Below are 18,002 nucleotides of genomic sequence, written 5' to 3' on the forward strand. Positions count from 1 at the left end.
CGTGAGCCGTGTGACTTAGTGCACATGTTGCATGAAGTACTTCTGGGAGCAGCTACCGTCCTCTTAGCCCTTGTCACTTCAGTAAATCTGATACAAATAAGCCGACCATCTCCCACCAGTGGTACTTCTACAGAGAGGGTAGAGGGTATCTGCAAAACAGCACCAAAATGACAGCACTCAATTTACACCAAAGGGACTAAGCAACTTGTACTGACTGATTTTAAAAGATTTTGGGGAAATAAGGAGCTGTCTACCTTTCAGGACATTGTGTGCCTATTTATTCTTTCAGAAATATTTCCCAGATGTCATGGATGCTATTTAAAAAGAACAAAATCCTTGCCATTCAGGATGGTTGTGTTGCAATACACAGAGCTGTGTACTCAGTTCTCTCAAGCAAATACACTGTTATATTGGTTTTGTAACTCCTTTTTTTTAAGAACATCATCATGTAATGGTTGTGCCTAAAAACAGCCCTTCCTACAGAACACTGGAAGAAGTTGTGGCCTGCATACTTTCCATTCATAAACTGAATTCACTAGGAAATGAAAGGATTGTGTGATATTAGTACAAATGCAAAATAATTATGAGTTATAGGATATATTTGATTCATTCAGATGAAGGGAAATTCATACCAATGACAGCAGAGCTAGTCTAAATCTGTAAATTGACCGCTGTAATACAGTCTCGCAAAACGTCCATATGTCGGTGGTGTGCATGTCTGTAGGAGGCTGTTGATGTTCTCTGGTTAAATGCGCTGCTGTCTACTAACCAATTCACTGTCAGCTCTAAAGGAAAATCTGCAGGGGAGCTAGTATGGGAAAGAGAGAAGTAGGCACTTCTTGGATGTGACTCTTCTTGCCCCAAAGCAGGTACCTAAACTAGATCAACTGAGTCATGGTTTTCCCCAGTGACCCTGATGACAGCTGAGGGGATGGGGCTCAGCTAAAGATGTGGGCATGGGTGGCTGGGTGGTTTCCCATCCCAATGAAGCCAATTCTTTCTGTGAAAACTTGCAGTCCCCCCTATCATCAAGGCTTGACCAGAAACCTGGCATAGGAGCTCTTATATCAGTTTTGGATGCTGTTGGCAATGTAGCAGGGAAAAGGATGGGTGGCTGGAGGAAAGACGTTTACTGGTACAAGCCTGGCCTGCAGCTTCAGCTCCTCAGGGCTGTCATTAGTGAATTCATGCGTGTTGGGGTGTGTAAACCAGAGCAGCCCTTGGGCTGTTCTAGCTCGGTGCAAAGGTCCTCACCCTGTGTACAGCGGTGTAAGACTCATGTGCACGCATGGTTGAGATAACCTCCACCTTTTCCAACCTGGGCCATAACCATGGTGCCCTGGAGGCACAGACTTTGTGCTCAGTGACATTTGCAGAGATAGGGGCAGGTGAAGGGTGGGGACAAGGAGGAAGACCTTGAGAGGATTTTTTTCTGCTTCTACCCCTTCCCTGCTTAATAAAATCAACTGTGAGATGCAAGTTAGCTGCAGGAGTTAGTTCCGACACTCTGTTGGTGGGCTTCTCTGGGCAGGGAGACCTCTTGCCTTGTCCCCAGGGTTTCTGTCACCAGCTCAGCTCTGGGCTATGGAAACACAGTGGGTTTGTCTCAGAGGGGTGGCACAGGGAGGAGATGTGGGACGGCTGCTCTGACTGTCGTTGGCTCATGCAACCACATGAAGTAGGAAAAAGGAAAACACAAAAGCCATAAAATATGATCAGACTGTTCCCCGGAGCAGACGCGGTACTGCAGCTGTCGACCCCCGTGGAAGGCCAGACCTTGTGCGGCCGCCGGTGCTGATGGCCATGTGTGGCGTGTTTGGAACCCATCTGCTCCTTGCTGAGACTGGGGGCTGCCCAGGCTGCTGGGATCTCTCTGGGCACTTGTGCGTGGGAACGCAGGCAAAGAGAGCGGCTCAGGCCTCTGCTCCTCCTAGCTCAAGCTTGGGAGCGATTAAGGGACAGTGCCTCCAGCACTGGGTTTCAAGGATTTTGCCTCTTCTCCAGCCAGTCTATAAAACTACTCTGGGACATGAAGGAGAGAGGAGGAGAGTTAAAAAAGCTGTAAATATGAAAGCCTTGAAAATAAATCTTGTCTCAAGACAGGGAAAAAAGAGTGGAAGCAAGACCCAGACTGAGACACAGGGAATTGGGGGATACCTAAAGAAAGGAGAGATCTTGTGGTGTCGTCAGCAGCCAGGCTACCTTTCTGTAAAGGAAGTGTCTGTGTGGACCTGAGGAGGTTCATCCTCTCCTTGGTTTAAGAGCTGGAGAAAAAATGTCTATTACTCTGGAAGGGCTGTTCAATCACTCTTGTGTCCCTGCCCAAGATGCAGGAGCAGCTCCTCACTCCCAGGTTCACATCCTGCCCACATCCTATTTCTGTGCTGAGGTGAAACTTGGCAAGGCATTAGCCCCCACCACAACTTCATCTCCATGGGGAGCAAGAGCCCAAAGGGAGCTGTGTTGTGTTCCAGGCTGGCCCTGCACCTGGATGACAGGAGGTCCAGGGCTGCTCACTCATCAAGCACTGTGGCTGCTCCCCAGTCCAGATGTTATCTGTACTCACTCAGAAGGCAAACCTTCCAGGGGAGCAAGTAGTATCCAAACACAGCCCAGATGAACTGGGTAAGCCCTGGTTGTGGGCCAGGATGAACTGAAGGTAGGGGAGCCTCATATCCAGGTAGATGAAGACACAAGGCCAGTGGCTACACAGAGAACGCTCATGGCACAGAATTACATCCTGTAACTGAGACATCAAGTTTAAGAGAATTTCAATGTTTTGGGGAAACATTACTGTTTGTCCTACTCAAACATCCCTCAGGGTTGCTCATGCAGTTGACAGAGTGTTGCACACTTGCATGTTTGTTGTTGTTTTTTTTTCTCAAAGACCTGAACTCTTTTTTTCTGTTCAGGAAAGGAAAGGTTCAACATCCACTTTGGGTGGGAGGAGAGACATTTCTCAGTCTCGCACACAAAAATAAGCAGTACTCAGGAAGACACCCCTCCCCAAAATCAGACACCATCAGGCTCCTAAGCTCTTCTGACCTCTAGCTATTGTCTACCCTCTGTTTTGCAAATCTTTACCTGGATGCATTAATCTGCTCTCCCTGTACCCAGGGTGTCCTATGCCACTGCTGACAGTACAGTCCCTGCAGTCTTTTCTCCACCTTCCCTGTGGAAAGGCAGTGTCCACAGGGCCAGACTCACACTCTGACATGTGCTATCATGTGCAGCTCAATCATGGCTTGCAATAGGCAGATTTAAAACTGAATCCACTTTGCTTCCACACTAGCTGCTCTGCGTGTATATTGGGATGTAGTAAAGATTCACTTTCTGGTTATCAAACCCAATTATTTTGCACTTGAAAAGCCTATTTGTCAAAAATCTTTATCTGTCCTAGTGCGCGTACAGCTTCCTTATGTGTTCTGCTTGGGCAATGCCTCTGTCCTCATCGTAGGCTTGAGAGTGGTCATAGATACAGCAAAAGTCCATCACCAGAGTCTTTACACCAACTCCATTTCAATAGGACCTGCTGTACTCTAAGCCACTGTTTGGTGCAGCCACATGCTGTTTATTTGTCTCATACTATTACAGAAGATGATAGCTAGGAAGCCAAAACTTGAATAAATACCTTAGTCTGAAACAGAACATCCCACGTAAGTAAAATATCATGCTTAAAATCAAGAAGGCAGAATAGTTATTGTGGAATTATGTTTCTTTTTCTGATTCACTGGAAACATCAAAAAGCTATAGAGTAGAAGTCCAGGTCAGAAAAAGACAAAATTTCCAGGTTTGTTATCAAAACTGAAAAAGTAAAGCAGAACATTTTGGGTTATCCTGAGTGTTACACTTGATGGGAATGTTTATTTTTCTCTGTAGTGATAAAAGCCTATTGAAATTGAGATCACTTTTTTAGACAACAAAGTCCATTCTGAAAGAAAAAAAAATGAGGGGAAAAAAAATTTGTCCTCCCTCAAAGACTGGTATTTTGAAAGTTAAATTCATCATTAAAAATATCAGAACTAAACATTCCAATATGCAAAAAGGATTACCGTCAGTTTTAACTGAAATTTTTACACGTACATTTGTGAATACATTAATCTCCTCCAATGTTCTTTGCCTGATGGATTCACAAGTAGAAGATGACATATCAGCTGTAGTATGTGGCAAACGTTGTGTTGGAGTATATTACAAGTTTGCTCAACCCGTTCTCAGAGAGGAGCCTTCCATCTTCTCTTCACTCATGTGACCTTCCCAAATGCAGAGCAGGACTTCAGTACGAGGTGCAGCTGTCAGTGGTGTTACTTACAGTGGGTAGGGCTCTAGCTCAACAGCAGCCCCATAGATTTGCACTGAGTAGTACCCCTGCTCCCAGAGTAAGTCACCGCGCTGTGGGAGGAAGTTCAGTTCTCCATTGGAGGACTGGATGGGAGTAACGAGCTGTGCTAAATGAGACCCTGCACTTCCAGAGCCAGCAAAGATGACTGTGCTCTTTTTCTGTTTAGGAGCTTGCTTTATTCAGCAGAAAGTTCAAAGTGACTGTTATCTCTTTGTCCCTTGGGAAGATATTGGCTCAGCAGTGTTTTGGGTTGTTTCCAAATCAGGACAAGCAGTTGCTTTGGCCAGAGGGTGTGTTGGATGTGCCTGCAGTGATAGGTGAACAGGTCAGACATGCCTCTACCAAAAGACTTGTTTTTTTCATCACAGTGTACATGTGCACAGTTACAATCGTTTTACTACACCTGAACTCACTGCTTCAAATCCATGTCTTTAGCCTGAGCTCTCCTCTTTCCAGAGCCAGGAGAGCAGGACTCCTTGATCTAGTAAACCAACATGTGTTTAAAGAGAGCAGTGCCCTCTTGCTAGCTGCTTGTGCAGTGCCATATGTTGTCATATACGCTTTTTGATTTCTCCTGCTCCACGTGTTTTGTGGCTAGGTTGTGCTGAATGCCTCATACCAAACCTTAGGGTTGGAGCAGAAGTGAAGAATGATGGACAGTAGGGGCTTCTCCAGGGCCAGCTGCCCTTTGGAACTGTTTTCTTGCAGGGGCCAGCTCTGGGTCCCTTTGCCTCCATGAGCTTGTCATGCGAGGAATACCCTAGCAGATGTGAAGGAGAAGATGGGGAAGCACTGTCTTCAGGTGAGAAGCAGGCTCTTGGACAGTAAAGCTGAACCAGACAGCTTCCTTTGCCTTCACTTTGGGAAACCATGGCTGAAGACATCACTGTAACTTCCTAACTCCTCTGATGTCCTGTGAAAATTAGACACTGAATTTCTACTTGTCCTTCTGAAAGTGTCCTCCTTTAGGAAGCCCTGAACTAGTCCGTGGCAAGGGTTAAAAGAACATGTAAATTTTGTGTGTGTGTGTGTGTTAGGAAAGTGCAAGTTCTCACTGAATGTTGATTAGCTGCTGATGGCTCTTCATCTGGTAACAATGTGAGGTCTTCTGATGAATGACAACAGTCATGAAAACAAGCTGCAGGTGGATTTCGAAGCTGTACTTAGTTTTAGCAACCATATACCAGAGCATTTAGTAGCGGAAGGACATATGAATGCCATGGGAAGCAGTAGCCCATAACATTCCCAGAAAGTATCCATCCCCACTGAATGCTTCTCCATGGAGCTATGAAAACACAACTTTTCTTTTCCAATGGTCAGGCCATTAAACTCTCTGCGGGTAGAACTAAGTTCTTTTGGCAGTGACATCTGCAAGACTGCCGACATAGTCTAACACCAGTCTGGCTTGATCCTGCTGGTGTGGGGTAGCTGCAGTGCGGGAGATGCTCAGTTGAGATGGCATAACTGGAATAACCTGGGGAAGGGGCTGGAGCTGCTTCTGGGGCCAAGGCAGAGATGCAGCACTGTGGGGTAAGGCAGTGTCATGGTTTAGCCTGGCTGGCAACTAAAGGCCACGCAGCCGTTCACTCACCTCCCCCACCTCCAAGGGATGGGGAAGAGAGTTAAAGAGGAAAAGGGAAAGAGAACTGTGGGTTGCGATAAGAAAAATTTAATAATATAATAATATCTGAAAAAATATATGTAATATAATATAATATAATATAATATAATATAATATAATATAATATAATATAATATAATATAATATAATATAATATAATATAATATAATATAATATAATATAATATAATACTGCTACTACTACTACTATCACTACTACTAATTTTTTTTTATATATATGTGTATATATACACAAACAAGTGATACACAATGTAATTGCTCACCACCTGGTGACCAACACCTGTCCTGTCCTGGTAAACAGTTCCAAAACAGATAAATCCTGACACCATAATCCCAGATGAGCAAGAGGTCTGAAAAGAGAGCGAGAGGGAGATAACACTCCAAGAGTCTGAGAGTGAGAACCCCTGGAAGAGCAAAAGCCCTTCTTTCCTGCCAACTCTCATCTATATTTTGGGCCTGACGTTGCATGATATGGAATACTCCACTGGCCAGTTTGGCCCTCAATCCTAAATCTAAGTTCAAATCACAAGGGGAGTTGTGGACCCATTGTCCCAGCCATGCCCCCCCCCCGCCTGTTGTGCTCCTGCACACTGGCAAAACACAACAAGCTGAAAAGTCCTTGAGACCTCAGTGCCAACTTTAAACATCAGTGCACTATCAATATTCTTCTCATAATGAATCCCAGACTAAAACCAAAACAGTGAGCTCTTGTAGCTGCTAAAAAGAACTGACTCTGTCCCAGTCGAAACCAGGACAGGTAGGCAGGGAGATGGGCAATCTCCTCCTGCATCCACTATTGCCTCTGTTGTAAATTGATATCTATATCCCTAATCCCTGTCATTCTAACTTGATTTTTGAGTGCTGAGGACATGTCTTGAGACTTCTTCTCTGATGGGGAGTGATAAAGATACAGTTAACTTGGATATTCAAATAATGAAAGCTGAGATCTTTCACCCCCAGGAGTGGAGATTTTAAGAAAGAAAACCCCAAGAAATCTGGAGTGATCTCTGCTAACTTCAAGGGATCTAGCAATACTGTACCCCTGTGATCTCCATTAGGTGTTACACAATGCTTCCCTTAGTCCTCAAGGCAAAATCTGTTCCGAGTTGTTAATACTTGCTAAAAAAGTATGTTAGAAATGGCCTAGTACCCTGCTTTGAAATAAATGCAAGGTGAACAGCTACCCCTCCTCTACCAATACAGAAGTGCTCCAGCAGACACATGGTTGTATGATAGGATGTGTCCATGTAGGAGAGACTCAACCTCTATGCCGGGCATAACCCTGACGAGAAGCAGGGAGAGACTGAAAACTGCTCAAAATAAACAACTAAACAAAAAAATGCCCTCACTCTTCTTTCTCAGGTGACCGTTTGTCCCCAGAAGTTGCAGCTTTAAATAAAGCATCAACTACAGTGAGAAATTGCAAGATTTGGCAATACTGAGGATTCAAAAAAGTTTTGAACAATGTGAAACTATGAAGATTAAACACTAGATGGAGTAGTTGGACTAGAATGAAGTTGAGATTCGTAAAGCAACTCTAGTAAGAGCCACTGTAAATATTTTGAAATCAGGGGCTTAGTAGCAAGGCGCAGTATATGAGAGCATGTTTCTCCAGGAGCACCAGTTCAGGGAGCTGGGCATATGCTGCTGAATTCTTGCTTTGAAAACAGTCACCAGAAGGGTTCTCCCTTCAGCTTCTCTGCTGTGGAGTCTGAAGCCTCGGCACAAAGCAGTCACGGGTTGGCACATTGCTGAGCTGCAGGCACTCCTCAAATAAACGGCAAAACAGCTTCACACTCTGTGGGAAGCTGTTCTGCTTATCTTAGGTGTAAGAAAAGAGGTGACCCTATGAGCTCCTTCTTCTCTGTCTTCTTTTTTTTTATCCTTTTTCCTACTCTTTTAGGTTGTGTCCGTACTTTGGGAGGCATCGATGGCCCTGCTGCCTTAAGCATCCTTGTGCCCACTCTGCAGCTTGTCTCTTCTTTTCCAACCCCCACATCATTTGCAGCAGTTGGTGAATGTGCTTTTGACTTTTTCAACTTACTATCTGGGTATCTAGCCTCCGTTTTGTAGGCGCCGCTGGTGGTGCAGCTGTTTGCTAAGCCAGGTTGGAGAGCTGGTACAGTGGGAAAGTAAAAAAACAAAACAAAACAAAACAGATATTGTTGAGGTACCTGTGTGATCTCTCAAATAGCTCTGCTGTCTCCAGGGACGGGATGCTGACGCAGGGATGAACACTTGTGAGCTGGGGAGGGAAGCAGGGCATAATGGCCACCGAAGAGAGGTCCGTGTTATCACAGCCTCTGCGAGATGTAGAAAGCCCAGTCAGCGCCCAAGACCCCGTTCCCCTGTGGATCTACGCAGAGACAGAATACAACACCCCGACTCATCAGCGCAAGGTGAAAGCAAAGCAGCACCTCGGCATGCCTGAGCCGAGCCTTCCACGGGGGAGGTCTTGCACCCGCTCTCCGCCATCGTGGGCAGGCACACCGAGCAGCCCAGCAGCCCCCGGGCTGCGGGCGCTGGCTCCGCGTTGCCGCACTGCTCTCGGTGGCGCAGCTGTGGCCAGGGGGCCGGTGGACCCCGGCGCCTGCTCCCTCTCAAAAGCTTTCCAGCCCCGAGTCATCCCAACTTCCAGCTCGGAGCCGCCCCACCTCCCAGCGCCTCACCAAGCCGAGGGTACAATGTGCGGTCTGTTTGTGAAATGGGGCTCTGGAGGCCTAAAACAAATTGTTCTTGGGATGCAGGACAGTGGCGGTGGTTCTCCCGCCCCCGACGGCCCCGCCGGGGCAGCGTCTCTCAAGAGCGGCCGTTGGCGAATGCGCTTTTGACCTTTTCAACTTATTGTATTGGTATCTAGCCAAACAATTCCAGTTCATCTGTAGCGTGCGACACGCAGGAAGCAGAGGAATGCCATGCATACTGTTTCCTACCAAGTAATAAACTGCCTTTTGTGGTGCAGTGAATGAGGCCTTTGCCACGGACAGCCAGATGCCCCCCTGCGCTGCGCAAGCAGTGAGAGGAGCAAAGAAAACCCTCAAGGGCTTGAGAAGCTCAAACTAGAGGGAGGTACTGAAAAAAAAACTTCCCTCTTTCTTTCCTGTGGGTCACAAGCAGATCCTCGCAACGCGTCTTCATGGATGAAATCTTGACCCTGCTGCAGTGGGGGGTTTGACACTGGCACCAGCGGGGCCGTCATTTCACCCCATGGAGTTTGGGGTCTTCTTAAGCCTGCAAAAGCCTTCTTAAGCAGCAAAACAAAAGCTTCTCCAGTGCTGCTAAGCACCATGTGTTAGCTCCTCTGGCTCTTCTGTGGTTGATCTTCAGGCCTGAATTTCCTCCAGGAGTTCGTCTATTCATCCCAGGGGATGGAAGCCCAGACCTGGCCTTGGCATGCCAAGGCTACAGCTCCAGTGTGAGCCTGACAAGAAAGTCAGGTTGTAAAGTCAGCACCAACTGAAACCAGTTTAAAAGATTTTTCTCAAAAAACAGAACATATTATTTTCATATTCAAATTGCAGTGCTCAGGAAAAGATTTGAGGTCAGCTAAATTGAGGTAGATTTTCCTGGGCTTGAGTTTAAGTGACTGGAAAAATAGGATTTTTAGCTACTTGTTGCTTTGCACATTGACATTGCACATACCCACCGGCCATGGTCATCAGGACTATAGTTGCCAGTGATCCCTTTCTTCAGAGCTAGGAGGAACTGCTGCTGATCAGTGAAGATGTTTGGTGAGATGGAATTTGAATTTCTGTGCTAAAGAAGAGAATTCTTTGCCGTGAGAGTGATCAGACTCTGGAGCGGTTGCCCAGAAAGGTTGCAGAGTCTCCATCTGTGGAGATACTCAGAACACAACTGCACACAGTCCTGAGCAATCTGCTCTAGCAGACCCTGTCTGAGCAGACTGCTGGACTAGATGATCTTCAGAGGCCCCATCCAACCTTAGCAACTCATAGATTCTGTGATTTTGTGATTGTGTGGTTTTGAAACACACATGTTTTTGTTTGTACAAACTTGGGCTGCCTTTTTGGTGCAGATCCACATTTCCCATTGGATCTCTGCCCAACACCTGCTCACAGCCCTGGAGACTGTGCAGGTGACTTTGCAGGTGACTGTGCAGTGGCTTGGCGGAAGCTTATCTCACCGGGTGCCCAGTTGCTTGCTTTTCCAATCTCCTTTCAAGATGCTCATAAATACAGCATTCACTTTCTCATGAGAGGGTTCTTTCCAGGTGGAATGCCTACTTCCCATGTTAATCCTGGGGAAATGTTCTTGTCCACACAGACAAGCTCACATTATGTACTTGCGGTACTGGAGTCACCATTTACAATACAAAGCCTATTTACAACTTGTATCCTGCTTTCATGTTTTTCGAAGGTCTATGTAGTGCATAGTCTTTATGTTGCTGTTCTGCACAAGAATGAATCCTACACCCTTCTCGTTCTTCCTTTTGTCTCTCTTCCTGTTGTGAAAGTCCTCAGTCCAGTGGTCACCAGAGGCAAGTCTGTACTTTTGAGTTATTTGGATTATAAAGTATGGGTTGTTGATCGGCACATAAATTTTAGCTAGTGTTTATGTCCTATTTCTTCCTCCAAACCCTGTGGGACCAAAATCTCTCTTTCTCATAGGAAAAAGGTATAAACCTGACCCACATTGAGTCCCGACCTTCCCGTCTCAACAAAGATGAGTATGAATTCTTCATTAACTTGGAAGGCAAGAATGTCCCAGCACTGGACAAGATCATCAAGTCCTTGAGAAATGATATCGGAGCAACCGTCCATGAGCTTTCACGAACAAAGAAGAAGGACACTGGTAAGGACACACTGACAGCGACAACATTGACAAGCAATAATTATGTCACATACTTAAATGACTTCTTTTTCCTGTGGCAAAAGAGTTCCTCTTGGATCTGTACAGTTGTATTTCTCTCTCTCTGCCTATTTTGCCTATGTCGTAAGATTTCCATGTGGAGATTTTCTCTCAGTGTAAACTGCCATGCTCCATCTTCTGCCATGCTTCTGACTAGGTCTCCTGGGAACTGGTGTTATGATGTTGTCATCTGTCTGACTGGTTGGCAGCACTCATAGTCTCTTAAAGACATCCTTGTTGCAGTAGCTTGTCACATTACTTACGGAAGTTAACAGGGATCAAAGAAGGATTGGAGTTACAGGCTAAGGGCTCAACTTCTAAATCCCTAGGAAATGGTGCAGGAAGTTGTAGGTACATCTATTTTCTGCTCCTAGTCTCTGTCCTGTTTTTAAATAGGTCAAATATATATACACAGATTTTGGCAAGTCATACAGGGTGGTAACCTTTGTTCTTGATACACACCTGTATCAAGAAATACGCAAAGGAATAACAGGGGTCCAGGTGGGACCCATACCACCATGTTTAGCGCAGATAGGTTAGCTTATCAAGCCCAATGACACGTCTTCTGAATCTCTGGCTACCATCCCATAGCCTTAGGACCACTGAGCACTGAAAGTCACTGCAGGGCTTTTACACTTTTAGCATTTTCCTATATTCTCTGTCCAAGAGAGAACTTAGAAGAGAGACAACAAGGATCTCCATGTAGGATGCACATCTGTCTAGTTACTGTCAGCCCTGATTCAAAAAACCCACATAAACTCAATCACAATTTAAAAGGGCAAACAGTTCCAGTAAAATCTGCAGCTGCATGCATGGACTTGGTTTGTAGATCAATTTCCCTGAGAAATCTAGGCCTTGGTTTGCCTTCTTTTCCCTCCCATCCTGTCCCCATGATAAATCTGTCTGTCAGTACCCAGCAGAGTCAGGCCTCTACAGTGCCATTTTGTGGAAAATACCACCTATTGAAGACTGCCTTCTGCCTTCCAAACGAAGGATGGCTCCCTGGAGTCCTCAGGGAGGTCACCAAGAGGGTGTTCTGGAGACATTTACAATGCCTGTGTGTTGTGTGTCCCAGCTGGTGGACTGACCTATCTTAAACGCCTCTCCCAGAGAGCGCTTAGGTGAAAAGAAGCTGTATTTTAACTTTTTAATGATACACAGGTCCTGTGAACCCAGTCAGACTTTGCCATCTTGTATAGTAAGTCCATTCAGAGTCAGTCCATATAGTGCCAGCACTGGCAGGTGAGTAGGTTATGATTGTGATAGGGCATCTTAGAAACAGATGTCAAATTTTAAATCAGAAGACAGGGTGGAAAGTCCTGCAAGGGGCCATGTGGTCTGTCTCCTGGAAAAAGGCAGGACCAGCTAAACCACCATCTGCCCTGAGCAGTGGAGATCTCCTAGGCTCCATGTCTCTGCACTGTGGGACTGCCCTGCTCTGACCAGTCTTGCTTGATGCACTGGAAGCTGTTGACTTCTCCTGCCTGCCTTGGACACTGGGAACAGATGATACTCTTCCTCTTTAGACCAGCCTTTTTACTCTCTGGTGACAGTATCCTGCCCAATCTCAGCCTTCCCTTCTCAGGACACCTGGCTTCTGGGCTCACGGCCGATCTTGTTGCTCTTCTCTGAAGTGTCTCCAGAAGATTAGATAAAACTCAGATTTAACTATGGGCTATAAGGACTTGTCGTGGTTTTAGGCTGATCCAGCAACTAAAACTCACACAGTCTCTCCTTCTCCAGTAAAGTAGAGAGGAGAGAAAAAAAAAACCAAAGGGACTGAGGGTTGAGACAAGAACAGAGGGAGCACCCACCAACCATGGTCCCGGGCAAACCAGACAGGGCTTTCTCAAAGCAAATGGGTTTATTAATGATTACTTAGAAGGACAGAGGGAAACAAAAACCGATTACTTGAGAGGACAGAAAGAAACAAAACCAGATCTTAAAACCGACACCTTCCCCCCCCACCCCTTTCCTTTTCCTCCCGGCTCTACCTCCTCCCCCCAGCAGCACAGGGGGCAGGGACTGGGGGAGTGCAGGTCAGTTCATTCCGTGCTGTTACTGCTGCCTCTTTCTTAAAGGAGAAGGAGTCCTTACCCCCTTTTCCCCTGCTCCAATGGATCCCCTACCCACGAGGAAAAAAATCCACAAACTTCTCCAGCGTGAGTCCAGCCCACTGGAAACAATCCTTCCCCACAGATTGCTCCGGTGTGGGCTTTACCACAGTCTCGGGTACTTAGGGAGCTGTAGCCACTCGCTCCGGCGTGGGTCGTCACGCAGACTCCAGATGCCTCTCTGCCTTGTCGTGCACCCCAACACGACCATCCTCAGGCTCAGGCATCTTCTCCCCACGGGCTGCGAGTGGGTCTCTGCTCCACCGAGGCCATCCTGGTTGCAGGGGGGCCGCCTGCTATCTCACCATCAGCCGCAGGGGAAACTCGGCTCCGGCACACCTCCTCCCACTCCATCCTCACTGACCTGCTGTCGATGCGGCTGTTTCTCTCAGATCTCAGTCCTCTCCAGGTGAACTCAGCCCAGTGGGCACCCCGGGAGTGGGGTGCCCCCGAGTTCCCCAGCTGGCTCCGCCACCGCCATTCTCCATGGGCGGCGCCGGCCCGACGCAGGCAGCCGCCCGGCCGGGAGCCAGGGAGCGGGGGCAGTGCCCTCCTCCCTTCTCTCCTCGATCCTGGGCGAAGCACCTTTTCCGGTTCCCTTGTCCTGACTTAAATAGGGCAATTCGCAGAGGCGCCCTATTGGCTCAACCCCGAGGGGGATGGCAGTCTGATCTGGTGGCCAGAACTAAGCCTAACCCGGTTCCAAAACCGGGGAGGTCGCAGGGAGCAAAACCCCTCTCCTGCCACCAGAACCACCCCCCCCTCCACATCAAACCATGACAGGACTCTATTGCTCTAGTGAGCAATTCATTAACTATTTATTAAACCAGTTGTTGCTATTTGCATTGTTGGATCCTTCATACAAAGTCCAGCTGCCTTCCAGATTCTCCATATTCAGGTAGGAACTGATGGTAAACGGCAGCATAACAACACAAAGAGTGACAGTGAAGTGTTGTCGCAGTGCCTTCCCCTTGCCAAATATCTCTAGGACCTCACAAATCACTCTGACACAAACCTTGTAGTGTAGCAGAGCTGACAAGAGCCCAGTCCTGTGCAAGGTATGGGGTATGGAGTGGTGGCATCCTCGTGAGGTAGAGGGAAGGATTGATCTCCTGCGCTTCCTTGGGCTGGCATGCTTCTGTGAACACCTGGCTTTACTTTCTGATTTTGGTCTTGTGGACCTTGGCTGCTGCAGCCCCATCCTTGTGCACCCTTGCACCACTGGCCGAGATGAGAGGAGGGGAGCAAAGATCCCACTGGGTGACCATCATCCCCACTGACTGCTCTCCCTCACACAGGTACGCATGAGTCAAACACCATCCATCTGCCTCTCCACTTTTTGGACTTGTGGATGCCGCTCACTCCTGCTGTTGAGATTAGGGAGGCTCTGCCACCCACTTCGATGGGAGCAGGAATAACTCTCCATTCCTGTAGGAAATCCCAGGGAGGTCAATTGTAATTCTGCCTTCGCAGGGAAATAAGGAGAGGTTTTGTGAGTTCTCCATGCTCCTAATTCTCGGGGATTTGCTGGAGTTGAAGCTGCTCTGTACAGTGGTGGCTGCCCAGCATCCAGTCTGAGACATACTTAAATGCCTCTTCAGATAACAGATGTGATTTTAATAGGATTTCAGACTTTAAATACTTTAGGTCTGGATCTTCCTCTTCCTTCCTAGGAACAACATGAAAGGATATTAATACCTTCTTGAGATCAGTGTTGGTAATCCTTTTACCATTTCCTTTGTGTCCTATCCATGACATTACATTTGAAGATGAAAAAGAAGGCGGCAGATACTCTTCGGAGTCAGTTCTTTCCATTCATGAGATGAAGGGACAAAAGGTTGATTAGGTGATTTATGATCATGTCAAATCAAAGAGGTTCTCTTTTGGGGGCTTTTTTATTTCCAGAAGAAAGCTACAGGGCCTAGCAGGGTTTGCCATTACTTTCGTGTTTCTAATTATTGTTAAGAAGTTAATAATAAACTTCATTAAACATATGTATAAGCATAGGCCAGAGTCGGTTAGAGATAGAGCTCTAAATATCGGCCAAGAAAGGCTTGTGAGTGAAATTCTGACCTCACAGAAGTCAAAACTCCTGTGGTCAGCTGTAGGATTAGGATTTCACTGCATGTTATTGTGTTGATCAAAGGTTTTTTGAGCTCGATTATCCTGTCAGTGCTGCAGAAAGGGACTTGATCCCTTTCTGCCTGAAAGGATAACTTGTGTTTGTTAGTTTCAATAATTCAGAAATAGTATAAAGTGGGAGTAATTTATTACTGAGGAAAAAGAGAAAGATTGATATTTCTTTTTGCCCTTTCCTTTTTTTTTTTTTCAATTTCAACTTCTCTCATGAGTAGTAAGGGTCCAGTCAAACTGAAATCCCTGAAGAGCTGTATTTTGAAAGGTCAAACAAGCCCTGCTTAGGGAATGAACTGTGGGTGGCAAATTCTGGGCTGAGGCAGCTACAGGGGCAGAGTGAGATGAGAGCAGCCCAAGCTGTAAAAAGTGTGGTAAGATGCTGTCCCCTATCAGTGATGGCATTAACAAATAACAGGCCTCATGGTGCCTTTTAGGTCAGCTTGCCTTTCAAACGTATCCTCCTGGCAAATCTGGCCATAATCCACAGATGTACTTCTGTGAAATTCTATTCCTAAAACACAGAATGAGAGTGATATGCCTCCAGGGAGAAAAATCTCAGAAATAGGGTTTGTGGGGATATTGTCACACTTTTTTCAGTGGGCAGGTAAAGGCTGGGAAGGTTTGCTCCTGGAGGCAGTCCAGGCTCCCATGGGACTGATTCTCTCCGTGCTGCCTAAAGATGCTCTCAGCCCTTCCTTGCTAAGGATTCATTTTGCTCATGCTCATGACTTGAGAAGAAAAACCCTATTTTGCTCAGTTTCCTGTAGGAAGCACACAGTGCCATTCTTGGGATAGCACTTTGCAAACAGTCAGAGGAAACTTCTGTATTCTGCCTCTTCTGTATAATTCAGTGTTAAACACGTGTATGTGCTTTGTTGAGCAAGGGCTAAACAAATGGCTTTCTCTCTCCTTTTTTTTTTGTTTTTGTCTGATCACTTTAACAACTTTTAGGGTCTTTTCTCAATCAAATGCAGAATGTAATTTTGGTTTCTCTTTGACACACCCAAATAGTTGCAAATGCCAGATTTGGATCAACAGTGTAATTTTCGCTGAGAGCTCTAAATCCAAAGGTAGTTTTAGAGCTTCAGATGAGATGGGCTAGCAGTCACTGGGCCAAAAGTCCTTTGTAGAATGGGAAGATTTGTTGTGAAAACACAGTGCATCTCCTCATGGTTCTTTTTGGAAACAAGCTGAGTATCTGCAGTCCACTTGGAGCCTATGAATAAAAAGAATTAAATATTATTCTGTTGCAGCATTAGGGAAATGCAGACAATTTATTGCATTTCTGAGACAGCCTGGGAGCTGAGGTTCTGTAGGGGCCTTGTTTGCTAAACCCTGAGGCTGGCCAAAGCATTCGGGACTGTTTAAAAAAGGGCTAAACCTGGGCCTCGAACTGCTATAAATTGCATAGACCTGTCTTTGACCCTCCTCACAATGGTCCGAATGGAGGAGATCTGCAGAAGTCCTTGCTGCCCCTGCTTTGCTGCCTCTCCTATAAATGGCTTATTAGCATTCTGCTAAGCATTTGACCCCGTGGTAATTTGGTCACCACTTGGGTGTCCAGCACGATCCCATAAATGCTGCTGTTTCACTTACAGACAAATCAATATTTATTACTGATCAGCCCACGTTTGCTCCTCAGACCTTCACAGAGGCCCAGTGTTGCAACAGCTTGCCCTGGCAATTCATTAATGGCCGTGCAGACAGACAGCGAGTCTGGTGAACGGGCTGGAGGAGGATGTTGCAAACAAAATATGGGATAGATTCAGCCAGGGGGTAATTTGATTTGATCTTTTAAATAGTTGCTGGGAGGGCTGGGGACGGCCTCCTGGCACACCACAGCTAGGCGAAAGACCCAGTAGCCCTTCTGCACCCTGGTCCCTGATGCGATGGCTGTACGGACTTGGTGTAATGCCTGCCCTTGGGTTGCGTTCAGGACCTTCGATTCTTGTTTCCACCAGAGCTGAGAAGGCTCAAGACTTTCCAGGACCCTACTTAACATCAGCTATGTCAGTGTAAATACCATTAAGCCTCCTTAGGATTTCCCTATTGTAGTCTGCCTTTCATTCAGTTCTGTGAGCTCAGAGCTGCTCTCTCTTAGCTACTGCCAGTGTCTGGAGGGACCTGGGAGGAGGGCAGAGATCAGCTGGAGATAGTTCAGGTACCTATAGGGTTGCATGCCTACAGACAAGGTGCTGCTCCTGTGTAGGGGGAAAAAAAGTCACCCATGTCCATCCCAGGGACTGTCACTGCATCAGCCCGAGAGTCAGTCTATCCCAAAGTTTATCCTGAGCTCTGACATCACTGCTGAAATCCACTGCAGGCTTCAGCCCCCACCAACTTGTCTGCACAGCCTGGACCCTTCAGCTCGTGGTGGCATCCCTGAGAAGAGTGGTTATTCATCTAACACCAACAAATCCTTTGCTGTGGGGCTGCGAGACAGCTTTTTTTCCAGTGCCTATCCAAAAACATTTCTGGGTGTGCCTCACCCCAAGCTGCTAGTGGGGAGTCCGAAGTACAAAGCAGCGAAACCATCCCCCCACCATCACACAAAGCTCAGTGGCAGAGCTAGGAGATAAACCGGGTGCCCGGCTGCCCACAGAGAAACCAGGGGCAGGATGGCTGGGTGCGCTCACCCTTCTTCACATGGCCTCAGGGAGTAGTGACTCCTCTCTAGGACTCAGACACACCTTTCTCTTCTCACCTCCTCTGACTAGTTTAACTCAAGGGGTTGGAGGTGCAGGAAGGTTGCTAACAGCAGCGTGAGCCAGTGTTTCTGGAGAATAACTAGAGAGCTAGCGATAGATCCAGTCAATAAAGCAATTTTGGGAAGATCTTCCCGGGGCTGCTGCTGCCATCTAGTGGCGTGTTCAGGTCTGGGTTTTAGGGCAAAGCTGAAGGTT

At 46.8% G+C, this 18,002-nt stretch overlaps 1 protein-coding gene across 3 annotated transcripts in view; it reads left to right on the forward strand.

The window, feature by feature from the left end:
• Positions 1 to 18,002, forward strand: part of PAH (phenylalanine hydroxylase) — a 44,018-nt gene that overhangs the window by 5,043 nt on the left and 20,973 nt on the right. For all 3 annotated transcript variants that reach the window (XM_086610303.1, XM_086610301.1, XM_086610302.1), the window contains exon 4: positions 10,609 to 10,792. In XM_086610303.1, coding sequence (XP_086466429.1) covers positions 10,609 to 10,792 — 184 coding nt within the window. The remainder of the gene's footprint in view (positions 1 to 10,608; positions 10,793 to 18,002) is intronic.

The sequence above is a fragment of the Tauraco erythrolophus genome, chromosome 4 (genome assembly GCF_009769465.1).
Source record: "Tauraco erythrolophus isolate bTauEry1 chromosome 4, bTauEry1.pri, whole genome shotgun sequence".
NCBI lineage: Eukaryota > Metazoa > Chordata > Aves > Musophagiformes > Musophagidae > Tauraco > Tauraco erythrolophus.